This window comes from Parasteatoda tepidariorum, chromosome 7, assembly GCF_043381705.1.
Source record: "Parasteatoda tepidariorum isolate YZ-2023 chromosome 7, CAS_Ptep_4.0, whole genome shotgun sequence".
NCBI lineage: Eukaryota > Metazoa > Arthropoda > Arachnida > Araneae > Theridiidae > Parasteatoda > Parasteatoda tepidariorum.
In genome coordinates, this window is record NC_092210.1 from 62,711,579 (window position 1) to 62,731,961 (window position 20,383).

The window sequence follows — 20,383 nt, forward strand, 5'->3', positions numbered from 1 at the left end:
ATTGTCATGTTTTTAGTGCATGAATCTGAATTGAACAACCTGATAATGCTCACTCTGGTTATTGTTATCTGGTTGCTCACTACGTGCTCTTGCGCGCCGAATCCAATCAATTAAAAATGAAAACTGTTGCCAGCGCGAGAAAAGAAATATCATCGGTTTTATTGATACATACATACATACGTACGTATTAGCGTTTTATATAATATAGATAGATTTATTTATTTTCATATTAAGATTTTTTTAAACATCTCACACAAAAAATTAAATTTTTAATGTTCATTGCAAAAAAACTCTTATAGTTGCAAAATTGGTCAAGCTGTTGATTTTGGAAAATATAGCTGAAAAGGTTTGAAATTTGTTTGTGCATGCGATTAGTTACTGTTCGAAAAGTGAGATTTAAAAAACATTCTGTGCTTAAATTAATTTTAATTGATTTGGAAAAAAGCCGATATTCTACTTTTAAAAACCACCCTGCTGTATTATATAGTTACCTTGTTCGCAGGAAAGACCAGAATATCCTCGTAGGCATGCACATTTTCCTGGGCCGACGCAGATTCCGCCATTTTGACAATCAGGTTTACACATCACTACGTGTAAAGAAATAAACAGTCTTATTAATGTAGTGAAAAGCAATTTCAAAACACATTTTAATAATTAAACCTGATATAATTTTCTTGACATTTTTTACTTGTTTAAATGCTGTTATTGACAGTAATAATGAATAATGAATGACAGATGCAATAATGGCAGAGAAATAATGAGTAATGAATGACAGAAATAATGAATTTAGAAGAATTAAAATAAATGAATGAATTTAGAAGAAATTTAAGCAGAATTGCCATTTCAGAAATCATTTCATAAAAGCCTCAAATTTATGACCAATTCTTTGGGTAACTAACTAACATTCACGAAACAAAATAATAAGTATTTTGTAGCATATTACACAAAAATATATGCCTTAAAAAGATTTTTACTCATTTTGTTGTTGCTGCATATTTTAACTGAATCCAATGGTAATTTTTTTTACATTACCTTTTTAATGCAACGAAGTAGCTTCTCTATTAGGTATTTATAGTTTTTTGAAATACTTTTTCTAAGTTTAAAGTTAATTTTTGAAAACTGAAGATATTGTTCTCAGAACTATGAGCAAGACAAATCGTGTTTATAAGCTTTAAAAAGACCGTGAAAATATAAAAGTCCGGCAAGGGAGGGCTGAGGTAAAAATTTGATTAAATATCCATTTATAAATACTCTACCTACTAGATATTTACCCGATCCACATCTATAGTTGCAATGATTATATTTAAAAGAATAATGAAATTGACCCTTTCTGTCATAATAGTACACACTTTTTTTTAATATTAACAGACGAAAAAGATAATTAGTAATATTATGAAGAATAATACTCTAACAAACAGACAAAATTACTATATAAATTGGTATTTACCATATAAAAAGTGTTATTTTCTAGACCATTAACGAAAAAAGGAAAATAATTACAGAGACGTATGAAGGATATTTAACTAAAAATACTTTTTAGATTATTTACATAAAAAATAGCTAAAAACTTTGATTAATGCAATCCATCTATATGAATGATTAAAATGCTTCAATATGAGATTATTCTGAAATTAAAATTATGTCTAAGCAAAGTAACAATAAATCTCGTGGAAAAACTAAGAAACTGTCAGCGTATGTTATTTGAGTTCCGAAGTTAAAACTAGAATTAAAAAAAAAATGACAGTAATTACTACAAATTGGTAACTGACTGACAACCCAGTAACTCAATGACGTTTCCTTAATTGTATTAATTTCCTCATGTAAAAAAAATGCATATGATTTAGCAAAATGTAATAAATAAAATTGATTTGTCATTAGCTATCTTTTAAAAATAAAATGAATAAAACTAAGTTAATTAGAGCCAGAAATATTTGAGATGTAGAATCAAGCACATTCAAGTGTTTGATTATATGCATTAAAAAAGTTTAATTGTCTTAAAGAAATAAAATTTTGCCACTAATGAATCTTAATAGTTTAATAGAATCTTAAAAATCTAAATGAGATTTTGCCACTAATGATTCGAAGCCTTAACCCTAATAAAAGCCTTATCCTGGATCTTTTTTTTTCTTCTTTTTTTTTTCTTTCGAAATTTTGATAAAAGAGTCCCCATTGCGTTATATAGGGAAAGAAACCTCTCATGGATAGCCCGAAATTAATGGTAGCTGATCTTCCAATATAAAGTTGTACTTTGTTCTTAGGCTCTTACAACTCGACAGAATCTGATTAACATACCCAGCAACTTCGGCTACATATTTATAATTTCTGCTACCTTTTTCAGTCGCGGATTCTAAATCCCAATTTTTGTAGTTTCATTGACAATATTGTAGTTTGATTCCAAAAACAGTTGAAAATCTCATTAATATAAAAATTAATTAATTAACATTAATGAAAAAATTTCATTAATATAAAAAATTAACTACTTAAGAGTAGATGATTTTAAAGCAATTTCCTTTGCTTTTTTGCCTATTGCTCTAAACTTTTGCGTAATGTTTAGGGAAAAAAAATGTTTCTGCTTCTATCAGTCAATTTCTAATAATAATAATAATAATAATAATAATATAAGTAATAATAATATTAATAATAATNTTCAATTATGAACCTTAGAAAAAATTATTTCAGAAGTAGACTAACAGAAAAGGATTTAGCATTGTTCCTTAAAATAAGCACATCTCACTTCGAACCTTAATATAAGAAACTTTTAGAAATGAAATCGCAATTTCCTTCATCCCACTAAATATTTAAATTAAAACTTGTATATTGTTTTTTTTCTTTCTTAAATTTTGAAGATCTTACTTGGCCCACCAAACATTTTTTTTCTTGATTTTTGGCCCTCGACCAAAAAAGTTTGCATCATGGATAGCCCGAAAATGGCAGTTGATTTTCCAATATAAAGCTTATTTTTGTTGTTAGGCTCTCATAACTCTACAGAATCTGATTAAAATACCCGTCTGCTTCGGCTACAGATTTATAGTTCAGCTACCTTTTTCAGTTGCTGATTCTAAATCCCAATTTTTGTAGTTTTATTGACAATATTGTAGTTCGTTTCCTAAAACGGTTGATTCACAAAATTTTTTTTTTACACTCGTAAGCCCCCCTAATTATTGAGGAAAAAGAATACATATTTTTGATAATCATTAATTTATTATCATTTTTTAATTTTATTAATATAAAAAATTAACTACTATTATCAGTAGATGATTTAAAAGCAATTTCCTTTGCTGTTTTGCCTATTGCTTTAAACTTTCATGTAATGTTTAGGGGAAAAAAATGTTACTGCTTCTATCTGTCAATTTCTAGTAATAATAATAATAATAATAAATAAATAAACTAAAATAAAAATGTAAAATTTTTTTTCCGTTGCGGAAAATCGATATTTAAATTATAGATACTATAACTTCCTTTTGTGTAGGTAAAATTCCAAATACTATAAAAATCATTGCGATTCTTGTGATTAATAATGAGTTATTTTGTTGATCGATTATAAACTTATGTTGCAAAATAATATTTTTTTCCTATTTTGCATATTGAATTGCACAACTTTAAATAAGTTTTATTTTTACTTCATTTAAATGCGGAACTATATAATAAAAATCATACCGAATTTCAGTATCTGATTACATTCTTTTTCCTCTTTTTGTAAAATTGATGCGTGTAATTGGAGTTTAAAAATAAATAAATGAATGAATTAAAAAGAAGTTATAAAATTTTATTATTGACATTTCTATAGTATCTATTATATAATTTGTTAAATACTAAAATAGCAATAATATTTTTGCTGTAGTGACTTCTTGCTGTAGTAACTAGATGTAAAAATTATTATACTTGTATTGTAGTACCATCTTAAGAGTTACATAAGATTCTAATGAAAGTGAAAATAATGATAATTATTTTTGTGCATTCACATTTAGCGTTTATGGAGATATTTAAGTTATAGACTAGATTTTAGAAAACGTTTGTTTGACAGAGATATTTATCAGCCACGCAGAGGGCAATTTCATGGAATCACTTTAAATAAATTCACCGAAGAGATTTTGCAATTAGTTAAATCTGTGACATAAAGATGGCAGCACTACATGCAGAGAGGATGAATGGCAGAAAACTCTTTTATTAATTAAATTTTTTCAAAATATTTAGCGTACTGTGGGTGAAAAAAAAACGTATGTTTGTTTTAAAATGATTGCCGATAGACAATTATTCGAAAATTCAACTGCTACAATATAATCATTTTTACCTGAAGATAAACAAGGAATAAAAATATAAAAGTCAATTTATATTCAAAAATATAGGGATAAAAAATATTTATATTTATTGAATTTTTAAATTCAACTCTATTCATAATTTTTTAATAATGGATTTTGTTGTATAAACTGAAAAATTAAATTTGACATTTATGTATTTTTTTTATTTAAAAACCTAAGTATTGTTCTATATAGTTGTGAAAATAATGATTTAATTTAAACAAATATCAAAATTATATTATTCAAAATGTTTTATTAGTAATAAATCATCTATACGTATAATTTATTCTATAGAAGTTAAAATTATATAATTTATGAACGTTACCATCTTTAAATTTGCACCAGAAAATAAATTATGAAAACTCAACCTTTAAGTAAAATCAAGTTTACTAATTTGTACTACAGCAATCACCTTATCTAATGTTACATTTGAAAAACAAAGATTCTCTGCTGAGATTCTATAAAATTTTTTAAACTTAATTTATTACTTTTTAAAAATAAAGGAAAAAAGAAAAATAACTTATTTCTTATTTATTATCAATTATTAACAATTATAAATACAGAACAAGTACAATTTACTCTAAAAATAACCATATCTTTCTCTTCTTTAATCTGTCTGCCAATAATATTAAAGCAAAAGAAAAAAAAAAGTTACAATTATATAACATTATTTATAACATATCCCTGGTAGCAAAAGGATATTATCTAACATTAGAAAGATGCAATATAATACTGCCGTGTTAGAAAACGCTAGACTACTGAATCCTATCTTATTATATTAGAGCTAAAATTACATAAGATTGAATAGTATTCAATCTAATATTCGAACCTTTCAAATTATCATCTATTTAATTACTTTTGGTCCAGCGCCTCTTTTTTGTGAAAAGGCATTTCATATTATTAATAAATAAACATTTATTAATGAAAGAAAACAATGAATTAAATATTACTTAAAACATAATTTTATGCCAGAAAACGCAAGAAAATATTAGTGGAAGGAAATTCTGTTCGCGAACGATATAAAACTGGAAAAACTTTTTGAACTATTGAGTTGTAACTTCCTCACCATTGTTTACATCGTCATATTGTTCGTGGACGGCAGTTACAATGAATCGCTTCAACTTCAAAGGTATTTGTAATTTAGTAAATTTTTGGTAAACATTATAAATTTTAATGATAGTTACATAAAACATTATAATAGCATCGTAGGTAGTGTTTTTCCTTTAGTTAAAAATTAGCTAGAAAAGAATAGCTAGAATATAAAGCACTTTAATGTATGATGTTTTAGAGACGATAGCGTTGTAGAAACGCTCATTATGCTAATAATCTTGACCACTTAATCAAAAAATTTAAGAATTAATTTAATGATCTTGAATCTAATAAAATCAGTAAATATTATGATTGTGTTCATCATTATTGAAAATTAGTAGTTCACGCGTAGTAGTTGACTTATCCGTTAAAACGTATTGTTAAACTATTCATAATTAATAATGTAGTTAGTTCAGAATATTCTCATAGCAACTTGGTCATTGGCATCTAACAGAATTTCTCTGCAACAATGATAAAGGTAAAAAAAAAAAATTCGTAAACAAGTTTGCCATGTTAAAATAATTATTAATTATTCGGCTACTTTTCAGTTAAAACCATTAAATTTTAAAATGTTTGGAATTTTATTCATAAGACGAACACTATTGTTACTTTAATAAAATTTCCTGTTCAAAATACTGTAAAATAATGAGTTATTTTACATAATTTATTATTTATATTGATTTGTAAATGATTGCAAATGATTAAAAAATAAACAACAATATGGTCTATTCAAAGTGTATTTGCGTTGAATGAAAACAGTGCTGAAACGGAGGAGTAAAGTTTTATTCAGGAAGCTTGACAAAAAATGTGAATATGTCCTTTTGGCTCTATGAGCTTATGCAGTGAACAGAAATAGTTTGATAGTTGAATGTTATGGTACTTTATTTTTTTTTTAAAAAATAAAAAGTTTTGAATTTGCGATATTTTTGCGTCAGTACATACTCGAATGTTCACTTCAAATTAAAAGGGCTTAAGGGTTTTGTACTAAAAATTTCTTTTAAAAAATTAAAGATTAAAATTTTTACCTGATAATTGCTATAAATTAAACTCTTTTAGCTAGTCTCCTTCCCTCTGTCACGTTTTTCAATTCGTGAGTGGTGATACCGAGATTTTTTGGCGCAGGTATTGATACGAAAATCCACCCATTAAATTTTATTATAAGGGATATTACAATTTCTTAAAGACATTTTCAAATTAAATATTTAAAATTTAAAAATTAATATTCATTGCCTAAAAGTTTAAATTTAGTCTTTTCAATGTAGATTGTTACTTTATTTCTCTTATAATTTCGGCTCCGTCTGCTGGCTTAACAAGCTAATCTACAAGGAAGGAACATTTCAATTTCAAAATGGACTGTGGAACACTGCAAATGGAAAATGACACACTCTGGTAGAAAACTGGGGGTCGTAAGTTCGATTCTGCCAGAAAAACAAAGCAACTGGTGTGTATATATGCAGTAAGGTGCACTTTAAACTTATCGGAGCTGAAAGTCCTCTCATTGGTCATTTTGTAAAAGTATGATGAAAGGCTCAAACCCGTGTGATTCAACCTTACTGAGTGTGTTTGTGTAATATAAACATTATTAACTGTTGCTGATCATTTTATAAAATCTTTAAAAAAAAATTCCCGGGTTACGGCTCGGAAATATGGTTGCAAGTAAACAATAACTTGTAATTGAAGGAATAAAACTGCATGAAATGGTTGAAAGGTCTCGGAATTTTTTTTACCAAACATAATAATATAATAAAATCACATATTCGAACTGTTGCAATTTCTAATAAAAAATAAAAATTATTTCATAACAAATATGTGTTTTCATCTTGTATTTTACTAAAAGATATTTTTTTGTTTTTGCTTGTATTAGACAATGACGGTAAGCATATACTGCTTTTATAACTGAATGAATCTTATTTTCATATTGTATTTTGTTTTAAAATAAAATAATTATGCTGCGAAATAATGTTTGTCATGATTTTTTTGCTATTCTTAACTACTACAGGTGAGTCATTTATTCTGCAACTTCGTAATAAATCTTCAGAATTTTAGAAAAAGGGGCTGGCAGATATGATATGTTCATTAATAAAACTTAAAAAGATATAATGTTTGAAAATCTTTTTATAATAATGCTTAAGTATTGTGAAAACAGTTAGATAATTTTAAAGTTTGGCTACTTTTAAATTTTCAAGATATCGAAAGTAATTTTATTTTAGCATTGTCGATAAACATTAAGTTTAGCTTGTGATACTAGCATTGTAATGATTACTTTAAATATATACTAAATATTACTTTAAATATATGAATTCGGTAATAAACTTTTATTTAGTATGTTTGTATTGCTAAGTAAATAATGCATAAATAATGGATTTTCATCATGATACAAATGTTCCATGTTTTACTGCTTCACAACAATACAAGAAATAAAGTAAAATTATGTTGCCGAACTATTCTACTACTATCCAAATCTTCCCTTTGCTTACTCCAAAAATAACAACGCAAGATGATATCAGAACAAAATCTAATATTATATAGCTTCAAAATCAATGCAAAATAATGTAACCAATGACGAACGACCTTCTTTATCTTTCTAATATTAGAAAGTTGTGCAAGATAACGTTAGATTTTATTGGTATAACAATGCGTTTTCAGAATTGTTTTCTAAATTTTCGTTTTTTTAATTTTGTTTTTAATGAAATTAAAATTAGACATAACAAGCCATTCCTCCAACACAACTTTTTTTTTGCTTAAAATTCAAATTTCCTGCAATAAATATGAAATAATGAATTCTTAAATTCCATACAATGAGATATTCTCAATTTCAGAAGAAGAAGACTGCTGACACACACAACTACTAGACCTTAACTTTAACTCCAACTAGTTGCTTATAAACAACATGGCGTGCTAACGTTACAGCTGTTAGGCTTATTTTATTGTCTGTTTCTTTTCGTTACTAAAGGAAAATTAATAGCTCATTTTTTTAGATTTGCTAAGTATTAATTATATATTTAGTATTAATTATATACTTTATTAATTTGCAAGAATTCATTAGTTACGGGATTATCTCATGATACGATAATTGATAACGAGATCACATATCAAGTTCATATTTGTCAGGCTAGGCTTATTCAAAATGGTGGAAAGAACAGTTGCTACATAAATAAATTCCCTGTTTCAACAGTCAATCATACTCGATACTCCCAATAATGTCACTTGGAGGTATCCAGTTGTAAAATAAATTTAATTCAAAGGAACTTTAATGTCTGTTTTCATCAACAAAAGAATAAAATTGAAAATTTGAAAACTATCACGAAAATTTGTCTTTTATAGAATCGCTTTCAAAAATAGTTTTTTCTTAGAAAAACGCACTCATTTTTTTAAGCCTATTATGATATTTATTTATATTTTTGATCCAGCCGTAATTTTAAAACTAGTCTTAGCATACACAACAGAAAATATAATTAAACTAAACATTATTTATTTTCATAGGAAAAGCAAAAAACTATATATGTAACAATAGATTAAAAATAAATATCGTTTTTGGTATAAATATGAATTATTAAGCTCTATCGCTCAGTAGAAGCTATTACTGAAATTTTTGCTAAAAGAATACTTAATGGTTAAACAAACAATAAAAAAATTCTGTGATGCAGCCAATAGCAGCTTTGATGATGCAGTGTTTGTGAGAAAAATGATGGATGATGACAACAATGAATACAAGAAAGATGCCCTGGTATTTTAGATCTTCGTAAATACCAAAAATCTGTAAATTTTTGTATGTTCGGAATTATAAATGATTCTGGCCTAGGAACAAGAACTAAAAAATCTATGGAATAACAAAATAAATTGTTTAACGGTATATATGTGTGAAATTATGCATGTTTTTTTTCAAAGGTGATAAATTGGAATAGTCTTAGAGAATAAAATTGCTCATTCTCCCATCAGATTTGAATTTCTGATGCATTTATGCATAGTGGCACCTTTTATTAAACTTGACGTATCGACTAAGAATAAAGAGGGTCATTAGAAATAAGAAAAATATTTATTTTGGGGCTCTCCAAAAGCCTTGAATAATTTTGTGTTTCATATTTTTGACCAAACAGACAATTTTGTGGGTATGAGTTTAACTTGTATTTTCAAAACTTTTGTTTCTGATTCAATCGATACGCATTTATACCTTAACAAAGAGAATGTCTTGTCTGACATTTGGCATTAATAAGATAAAAAGAAAACGAGTTAAAGGATCATCAATTAAAACTTCTGCGTTTGGAAACCTTATTTATTTTAATATTAGACTTGATAAAATCGATAAAAAAGATTGAAAAAAAGTTATGGGGGTAATAATTTTATAATTTTGGGTTCAACTCAGTAGCCATGTAGTTTTAAACCCGATCCAGAAGACAAGGGAACTCCTGGATCAAGTATTGGAATAAATTTGCCATCGTGGAGGATTTCTTGATGGAACTAACTCGTATTTGCTTTACATGGAGAGGAAAACCATGAAAACATCTCTCGGTGATCTTGACGGCAAGGGACTCTAACAAAAGATCCATGACCCGTCTAGCATTGAGAATATTTTACGACAGCATTGTAGTCGGTGTGAGAAGGGTGCGGAATACGTATCGACTAGCCATCGTTGGGTTTCGAACCAGGTTCATCCCATTAGAAGGTGAACCCTCTATTTCTTGTCTCGGAGGCAATGATTTGAGCTACCATGGCTTGGAGGCAATGATTTGATAAAATTCACTAACATCACTAATTTAATTAAATTTGCTAACTTCTCACTGAAGCAATAGTTTTAGATTAACTAAAAGGCTGAAATTTTATGTTAACTGTTATTTTAAGAAAGCACTCAAACTTGGAGTTTGAAGATAATGTCCCAGCCTGAAATACAACTAAATATTTCGGCAAAATAATTGAAAGCATGATAAGAGAATGCGTTAATTAATATATTCGAATTACTCAAACTAAGAGATATATGAACATGTTATAATCGGAGCTAATTGCTGCGTTTTTATTTATTTGTTTTCGTGTTGGTAACAATGAAATTTTGTTATCAGATTTTGGACAACTTGCCGAATATTTAAATTACCTACATATCTTAAAGTTCTCTGTGCTTGATGACAATACAAAGTTTCAATAATTTTCAGAACGCCACGAGGCAACATTGTCGTGATATTATCATCAAAATAAATTTATCATTCGTTGAAATTTGATCAAATTGAAACTAAAAAGAACACTGAAATTTAAACTGAAGCTTTGTGCTGGATGACGTCACAAGTTTCAATCAGAATCTGATTGCTACAAGCACAATTTGTTGTCAGTTTATAGCTATTTAAAAATTCTCGTTAATAAAAATTTCAACCACAACTAGGGCTCCAAAGGTTCTGACCACTACAAACAGATTTTAGAATATTAATTTATATAAGTCAAAACTAAGCCTTTTTTCAGCGGAAAAAAAGTATTGTATACAACCTTTTGGAGTTTTTCTACAACCTAAAGCTAATGTTTTTAAATGAAAAAAATTTAATTTAACACTATCTTCCGCTTTGTGTATCAGATATTAATGTTTGTTTAAAAATGTCAATACTCACGTTTTTCGCAGAAAGCTCCTTTCGTCCCAGATGGGCAATGACAAAAATAAGGCTTTACACATTCGCCCCCATTTTCACAAGCAGGTTCACAGTATGCTGCAACCCCAGAGGAAAAAAAATGTACATATTACATATTCTTTTGAGACACCATGCAAACAGATGACAAGTAAAGAGTAAAAGTACATGGATATTAGTCGCTTAGAATGGTTAAATAAATGAAGAATCGTTAAATAATTCTTCCAAACAATAATTTTTAATGTGTGTCTTAATATTTGATAAAAAACATTTAAATAAATAAATTTCAGAAATAATAAGATATAAATAATTTTACAGTTATAATAAATATTTGAATTACCGTAATTGAAATAAGCCTTGAAAAATTTGAATTTTTTGAAAAACAATGAAACACATGCTTATGTAAAACAAATTTTAAAAATGTTATTTTCTCCATGAAAGATATTCGAAAAAAAAATGTCACGACTATTATTAAATAAATGATGATAAGGAACAAAGAACATTCTTAAGCATATTAATTATAAACTAAGGTAAAGAAAACTCACGTTTACTACAGTCTTTTCCAGTAAATCCAGATCTGCAAGCACACTTGTTCGGGGCAACACATTCTCCACCATTCTTGCATCCTTGTTGGCAGATAGCTATAAAGCATTATGACAGTTAACTTTATCAGAAGTTTTGGCAGTATATTACCATAAGTTCTTTATCACTTATTACAGTACACTCTGTCTTAAGCAATTTTATTTGATAAATATTGTTGAACAAACGACACAATTTTGGGTTTACGACTACTGATGTTCAATTCCCTAGCCTTATAATTTTGAACCCAATCCAAAAGACATGCGAACTCCTGGATCAAGTATTGGAAGAAATTTGCTTTCATGAAGAATTTTTTGATGGAACTAACCAACATTTGTGTTACATGGAGAGGAAAACCAAGAAAACCTTCCACGGTTAGCCTAACGGCAAGGGGATTCTAACCCATGATCCTACTACTACTGAGGATATTTTACATCAGAAATGTGGTCGGTGCCAGCCGGATGCGGTATTCGTATCGACCACCCCTCACTGGAGTTCTAATCTAGGTTTAAGATCTAACCATTGGGATCTAACCTAGATCTAACCATTGGGAGGCGAGTGGTCTATCTTCTGAGTCACACGGCTCTAAATACTAATGATTTTATTTTATTCCTGGATCAAGTATTGGAAGAAATTTGCCTTCATGAAGAATTTCTTGATGGAACTAACCAGCATTTGTGTTACACGGAGAGGAAAACCACGAAAACCTTCCACGGTTAGCCTAACGGCTAGGGGATTCTAACCTATGATCCTACTACTACTGAGGATATTTTACATCAGAAATGTGGTCGGTGCCAGCCGGATGCGGTATTCGTATCGAACTCCCCTCACTGGAGTTCTAACCTAGGTTTAAGATAGTGTCCATCAAAAAGTGCTCCACGAAAGCAAATTTCTTCCAATACTTGAGCCAGGAGTTCCTTCGTTTTCTGGATTAGGTTCACAATTACCAGGCTACGACGCTGAAAATTAGCTGTCGTAAACTCAAAATTGGGTCAGCTGCTAAACGGAGATTATAAAATAAACTAAAATAAATTTGCAGGTTTTTAATGCAATATTTTAACCTTAAGCATCACTGATGTCAATAATAGTTTGGCGATTTCATTCCGCTTTCGAAATAAGTACCGATATGAGTTCGCAAAAAAATATTGTTTTCATTGTTTATTATAGTTTCGAGAATTACAATGAATTACTTTTAGTAATAAGTACTTATAGAAATAAATAAAAAATAAATTTTGTGCTAAAAAGCTAACGGAGAAAAGGTACTTATTAAGATAACCGTAAAAAATTGATCTATTGTTATTGACGCTAATGATGCTTAGTTAATTTTGATAATAGTTACTACTATTTTTTAACTCATGCTTTTGATAAGAACTAAAAATAATATTATTGGAACCAAGATGCCTACTATAGGTACTGCCGAAATATGTATGAAAAAGGAGAAGTAACGGAAAAGAATTATTGATTATGGCAATTTTATAGACTATCGATTATGGTAGACCTCGAATAATAGCAATATGTTAAATGAAACTGAATTTCTTTTGATAGGATGAACCTCGAAAAACTTGTTTTGCTTAACTGTAATTTTCTGTAAGTAACTGTAAATTTTCTTATAGCTAAAATCAGTAATTAGTTACAATTTGCTCAATGTGAAGGACATTTTCTTTTTTGCGTGATGCATTAAATTGCAGTGAATAATGTTCTAGTTTAGGAGCAAAACCCTTAATCGGTATTTGCTTTTGCATTCTATTTGCAAAATAATTTTTCGTACAGCTAGAAAAAATACACATTATACATTCCCTTTTCAGACGAGAAAAAAAATTCAAGCTTTTGAAACACCTCAGTAACTTTTTCATGTCGTCAGTGAACTAATTTTTTGCTAAAACTAAAATAGGTAAAATTGTTACAATGACGTTACATTAATAATGCTGAATAACCCGAGGCAAATATTCAGTTGTATAGCACAAATTGCACCATTAATCTTCCAAATAAATAAATAAGCATCCATGAAAAAAAAGTAATTGCACAAATCTGGGAAATGTTTCCTCCTAAGGCATTTATTTGTTTTTCTTTTGAAATCTTTTTCAACTTCCCGATTACTGCGTTATTATAGCAAATCCCAGCTTATGCAAACTAATGTTATTTACCATAAAGCTTACTGAGTCTTATAAAATGTTTCTCATCTTAAAATGAATTTCACTTTTTGCAATATGTCTGTGGCACAGTTTACTATTAAGTTTTGGGAACAATATTACTTCATAATTAGGCTGTTGTTTTGAATCAAAAGTATATAAGGTACAAAAACTTTTATAGAAAAAAATAAATGTATGAAATACATTCTTTTAGTTTGTCTCATGTTGTGTTCTTGCCAGAAACATGCCACCAAGATCAAAAAAGTTAAATAAGAACATATGAAAAAGAGTAAAGTAGCACGAGAATGTCAAGGTAATTATTATCCTTTTTTTATGTCAAAGTAACCATTAATTAATAAAACAGATATAAATTTTATGAATATTGCATTCCCTGAAATTATTTTTTTCTTCGTTTTGCCAGTTTAGAGATATCGGATTTATATTTCGTTATTTTCAAATGTGATTCTTTACTAAGTGCAAACTCTGACATATTTGGCAAAACTACTTTTCATATATCATCCACCCGCATTTTGAATACGATTTTTAAACATTATAAACAGGGATGGGACAGTGATTAGTGCACTCTATGGGAAGCAGCTTGAAGTATAAGCTCATTTACTTTTACACCAATATGTTATATTTTTTAATTACATGTCCTGGCGGTTATGATTAATTCGCTTCACAAAATTCGCATCTTTGAGTAAATGAAAATGAAATGAACGAGCGAAACACTTTCCAGGAAAAAGCTTTGTCAAACACGAAGAAAATTTCGTGACCTTTGAGCATCCGTTTCTTTCACTGTGACAGTTTTCAACACTTTTTTTCTTGCTTATTCTTTTCTGCCTAATAGATTAATCTATATTTCAATATGATGTCTTTACAATAGCTAATCCACAATAGTATAGTTGCTGTTGAAGTATGCCTGTTTCGCGATTGTTCTTGTTTTCCAGTGGAGCCATCTATGGCCAAGAATTCGACTTCTGCCACACTATACGTCACACCCGTTTATAGGGCGGACACATTCATACATCCATTCATTCATCCACTTTGACTTGAATTAGAGAACGATCGATCTCCAATCCAGTACCCCCAGAGGTTTTGATTTGTTATGGGAACATGGAGGACTTTTGCGACTCGACAGATTTAACATGCATCAGTCACTTTACTACACGGGGATCAGAGAACTATCATAAAAAAAAATTTGATAGTTTTTTTCCACTTAAAGTTTGATAGTTTTAAGCAAATGATTCCGGAATTTATTTAAACAAAGAACCTCCTATCCCTGCTTGATCAGTTCGCCAACCCTCGTAATTTCTTTTGATTCGTCATTGTTTTTTCTTCTCCTGAAGGTTAATATTTTTTACAAAAGAACACTTTGCTTTCAAAATAAGCAATTCTTACGGAAAAATATTGCTGCTTTACATAGGAAATTTCTTTATATTTTAATCTTAATGAAATCGGCAAAACGACAATTACCTAGATTTGAAAAATAATAATCTGTACTTGGAAAAAAATTTAACCTAAGGAATGCTAATATTGTTACTCAAAAAGAAGAAATAAGCAAGAAGTAATTTCCCTCATTGGTATGACTTCTAACAATTCAATTCGAGAACAGCTTCCTTTATTGAATTTTTTATTTTTAAAAATATCACTACCAACTTTAAGATTGCTATCTGAAAACATGTTACCTCTCTCACATTTTTTTAAGCTGATTGACATCTACTCGCGCGAGCTTATAAAGTGGAAAAATATATATATATATAAGGATCTTGTGGAGGGAAAATCAATTTCTTACAGCAGTGGTAAATAGTCAATATTTAAGACTAGAAAGATTGTGGGACTCAAAATGAATGTATAAATGAGAAGGAATTTTACTTCTACTATTTTACTTAAAGACAACTTAAAGAAAGAACTGTTTCATGGCTTTTTATTAAGTTTTTATTTTTTATTTTTAAAAAATTTCAATTTAAAGTTTGAGATGTCTGGCAATATGCAATCTCTTTTTCTCTCTTCTGCTGTTTTTGATTGACAGCTTGTTGAGCGTGAACTTGTGGGGGGAAATAAATTTTCGCCAACAATGGATAAATAATCAATATTTAAAGCAGAAAAATAACTTTATAAAAATTACAAAAATGCACATAAAATTGCAATAAATTTGGAACGAATTTAAATTTCGAAATAAAGTTCGTGTTGAATTTACAAATGAAAATGGTTCTTTCTACGGGTCAAATTTTACCTCCGTAGTTGTATATTATTGGGCTATAAATCGACTTAACATTATATTTTTTCCCTACAAATTAAACAGTTAAAAATTGGTGAACAAATAGTCGATTTTTATTTATTTTTATTTGCCTTCGTGGAGGACTTTTTGGTAGAATTAACACGTATTTGCGCTACAAGGAGAGGAAAATCACGAAGTCTTCCCATGGCTAATCTGACGTCAAGGAGACTCTAACCCATGATCCGTCTACCACTGAGGATATTTTAAGTCAGCCCGGTGGTCGGTGCGAGTCAGCCGCGGAATTCGTTTGGACCAACCATCGCTGGCATTCGAACCCGGTTCACCTCATAGGGAGGCGAATGTGATATCCCCTGAGTCAGCACGGCTTACCTTCATAATTTCGAACTTCTAAGTATGGCAGCATTTGGGCAGCAAAACAAAATATAATATTAATTTGAAAACCTACAACAGGAGAGTTTTTTTAATAAAGTGAAATAGTTCACATCATTTGGATTGGGTCTGCGGTAATATGAACATACTTATATGCACATTTATGCGATAATTTATATTAGTGTGGAAAAATACAACTTTAAAAATTATGTACTAAGTTAACAAATGTAGCGTGTTTTTAGTCTTGTTATGATATTAAAAAAATAGTTTTAATGAAAAATAAAAAAATATAAATATTTTTCATATTTTCTTCATATTAATTATAGTTAAAATCCTTTGACCAAATTACCCTTATGGCAAGATTTTCCAACATAACCAGATTTGCAGCTGCAAGTATTGGGAGCAACACAGACGCCTCCATTCATGCACTGTGGCTTACACAAAGCTAAAATGCAATATTAAAAAATATTAAAAAATAAAGTAAATACACAGCAATTCAGATATGTCTGTGCATGTTAAAATAATGATTTTGTTATTGTTATTACAGTAAGTCTATGAACCAAAATAGTTTTTTTTTAAATAGTTATTTAAGTTACCATTTAACATCTTATCTGATATTTGATCTTATCTATTATAAGGTATCTACATAAATTGAGATAGTCGTTAAAAACTAACGTTCCACGCTTAAGCCTCGAAAAGTAATTTGTATTACAATAATTCCTCGCTTCACCTCGATACTTCTAGCTTGTTTTTTTTTCAAAAAAAAAGATATACACGTTCATATGTTAAAAAAAAGATACACATGTCTAAATATGAACACGTACACATGTTCATATTCAGACTAAAGTTTATGGAGATTTAGCTTAAAAAAGTTGCGGCAGTAAAAATGTAAATATACCAAACATGATATATTTTTTATCTTTTATGTCTTGATTACAGATTATATAACACTATATAAATATTATAATATATTTAGAAATTTTGATCTGTTTTGAATGGTAACTTTGTCTGACTTTGATGCGATATTGATATGGTGCACAATTGAACCATATTATCTTCACTGAAAGTGGTATTTACTTCAGGAAGGCGAGCTAATAACAAGTTCGGATAGACCCTTTACTTAGCGACTGACTCTGCTGCTGATATGTTGGTAATAATTTGGGCTGGTGATAAGTTGGGTAATAATTTGGGCTAATGTTTAGCTTCATTGGCTACGTACAAATTGGCTTTCTACGTATACTCACAATGGCTTGCTACGCTACGCTCGTTCCTTGTCTGTTGAAATTAGTCTAATCGCTAGTCTCCCATATTTATGAATCATATGTAAACTCCAGACTCTGAAAAGTCATGGTTTTATTTATTTTCGTAATTAATGGATCCAAGTGTCGAACAAGATAATGCTCGGCAAAATATATTGGGAAGCGTGTTATTTATGAACAACTAGTGCCGCTGCAGTAACTGCATGTATTGCAAATGCTCCTGTTATTAAATAGTTTGAATTGCCAGCATAAAACCTTTGAAAAAGACACCTTTTATTGATGACAAACGTTAAACAAAGCTTTCATTTATTTTATTTATTAACCGTCGTTGTACAGCCGACCCAATTTTTGAGATTACGATTTCTAGTGTTCAACTCCGTAGACTTGTAATTTTGATCCCAGTCCAGAAGACAGGGAAACTCCCGGCTAAGTATTGGGAGAAATTTACCTTTGTGCTGGACTTTTTGATCCAACTAAGCCGTATTTACGTTACATGAAAAGGAAGACCACGAGAAGTTCCCACGGTGAGGCTGAAGTCAAATTGACTCTAACCAATGATCCGTTTGCCACTGAGGATATTTCACGTCAGCACTGTGATCGGTGCAATCGATGCGCATTCGTATCGACCAGTCATCGCCGGGATTTGAACTCGGTTCACATCATTGGAAATAGTAGGTGATGCCATACAATTACAAAAATCGTCAGAGAGTACTAAGATATTTCGTGGCTCAGGGGATAGAACACTCGCCCGATAAGGAGACCCGGAATAAGGTATTCAGAATTCGTATCGATCTGCCATTGCTGGGATTCGAATAAGGTGACCAGCATTCGAATCCAAGCAATGACTGGTCAATACGAATTCCACATCCTGCTCACATTGACCTGCTCACATTGCTGATGTAAAATATCTCCAGTGGTAGAAGGGTCATGGGTTAGAATCCCTTTGCCATCAGGTTAACAGCGGGATGTTTTCGCGGGTATCCTCTCCATACAACGCAAATACGGGTTAGTCCCATAAAAAATCTTCTGCGAAGGCAATTTTCTCCCAATACTTGATCCAGGAGTTCCCTTGTCAAAATTATAAGGCTGCTTGGATTGGGTTTAAAATTACAAGGCTACGGAGTTGAACATTGGTTGACTTAAACGTAAATTTGGATCGGCTGTTCAACGACAGTTATAGAATAAGAGGAAATAACTCTTGCATTGATATGTTGCAAAGAGCAAATAAACAAAAGCGAACTTGGTGAGCATAATGAACCTACATACATTTGTACGTATGGAACCATATTGTACATAGCCATTAAGTCTAATAAATACTAATGTCAGTCGTAATAGTGCCAGTTGCAGAGTCAGGACAGACCGTGATATTCAAAATATAGGGCTATATTATAAATTGAAAAGCAAGAAAAAGTTTTCAAGTATACTGAAGTAAATGTTTATTGTATTAAATGCACTATACGAATATGTTATTATAGACAGCGATGGAATAAAGAAAACTCTTCATGTATCAGATTTTTTCTTCTTCTCTAGAGTTGTGCTTCCTATTGTTAGAATTTTCATTCTAAAACTATGGTAAAATAACCGGCAAGAGTCTCCCATCTAATAAACCGTAAAGTTTAAAGTAAAGAACATTTGTTTTTACATTTTCGGTTTAGAAACTGTTTACAACCCAGTATGGCTAAAAAGACCTGAATACAAAACTAGATTGTTTTTTAACCATTTACAACCAGAATTTTTTCAAAACCGTTAAATTCACCAGGACATTGGAGTTTGACTTTTTGTTAGAACGAGCTTTGTTTGATGAGCTTTGGAGAGCGCAGGAAACGGGAAACTCTTCATGTGTTGAAGGGAATTGAAGAACTATTGTGGTGTCAACGTTGGGTCTCGAACCCCAATCTGTCGTTTATGAGATTAGCATTTAGCACTATCAGCTTCATTATATACCCAGTTGCAAGGAACTAAGTGGCTTTATTAGGTGGGCCTGGTGGGTGCGATGAAATTCTAGTTTTTTAACCGTATTAGATAAAAGCAGTTAATAAATAGGTTTTCTCACTGTTAACAGTTTGAATCCCATCTTATGCACGGTTATTTGACTGTTTTGTTAAAATATAATAAAATAACAATTAAATAAAGTATTATTGAACCATTTTTTCTGAGAAATTTCTAACAATGCAGATAGGGGACATGACACATTTGGGGCAGATGAAATTATGTTTAATAGCGTTTAGTTATAATTTCCAATCTACTGATATTGTTATCGTCGTAGACTGCGCAAATTTAAAATTGTCGTTTTAAATATGACTGTTTTTCCACACATCTTCTAGGGCAGGGTTGGCGAACCAATGGCACGCGACACAATATTTAGGGCACTCCACCGATCACAATTGTTGTTACACTATGAATTGTTATTACGCAAATGTTATTACGCTATGAAGCATATGTAACAATTAAATTAAAATTCACAAGAAACAAGAAAAATAATAAACAATTATTAATAAAAAAATTAAAAATTAATGCTAAAAAACAATTATTAACAGTAAAAAACAAGCTAACAATAAATAACTAGCAAAAAAAATCAACAGTCCTGCTTAAACTAACATTTTACAACCTAATATAAGTTATTGGTCATCTAATCTGCAACAACAGAAGTCTCATTGATGTTACTTTAAGTTGAATTACTTGTATAACTGAGACATTGCAAAATGTATTTTTTTTTCAATGTAAATAAAGAGTTTTGAGTTGATAGTATTTAGTATTATTATTTTCCCAATAATCACGAAGTCAAAATTATTTGACGGCACGTCTATGACCTCAT

The 20,383-nt window shown here is 29.8% G+C and overlaps 2 protein-coding genes across 2 annotated transcripts in view; both read right to left on the reverse strand.

Annotated features, from left to right (window-relative positions):
* The window catches only part of LOC107454592 (ubiquitin-conjugating enzyme E2 J1-like), a 183,825-nt gene extending 173,993 nt beyond the window's left edge, over positions 1–9,832 (reverse strand). The window contains exon 1 of the mRNA XM_071183505.1: positions 9,829–9,832. The gene's annotated coding sequence lies outside the window, so the exon portion shown is untranslated. The remainder of the gene's footprint in view (positions 1–9,828) is intronic.
* LOC122270830 (uncharacterized) overlaps positions 1–20,383 on the reverse strand; it is a gene marked incomplete in the record, with an annotated part of 246,208 nt that overhangs the window by 10,381 nt on the left and 215,444 nt on the right. Inside the window, 4 exon segments of the mRNA XM_043049771.2 lie at positions 492–587; positions 10,976–11,071; positions 11,536–11,631; positions 16,659–16,754. Of these exon segments, the coding sequence (XP_042905705.2) occupies positions 492–587; positions 10,976–11,071; positions 11,536–11,631; positions 16,659–16,754 (384 nt within the window).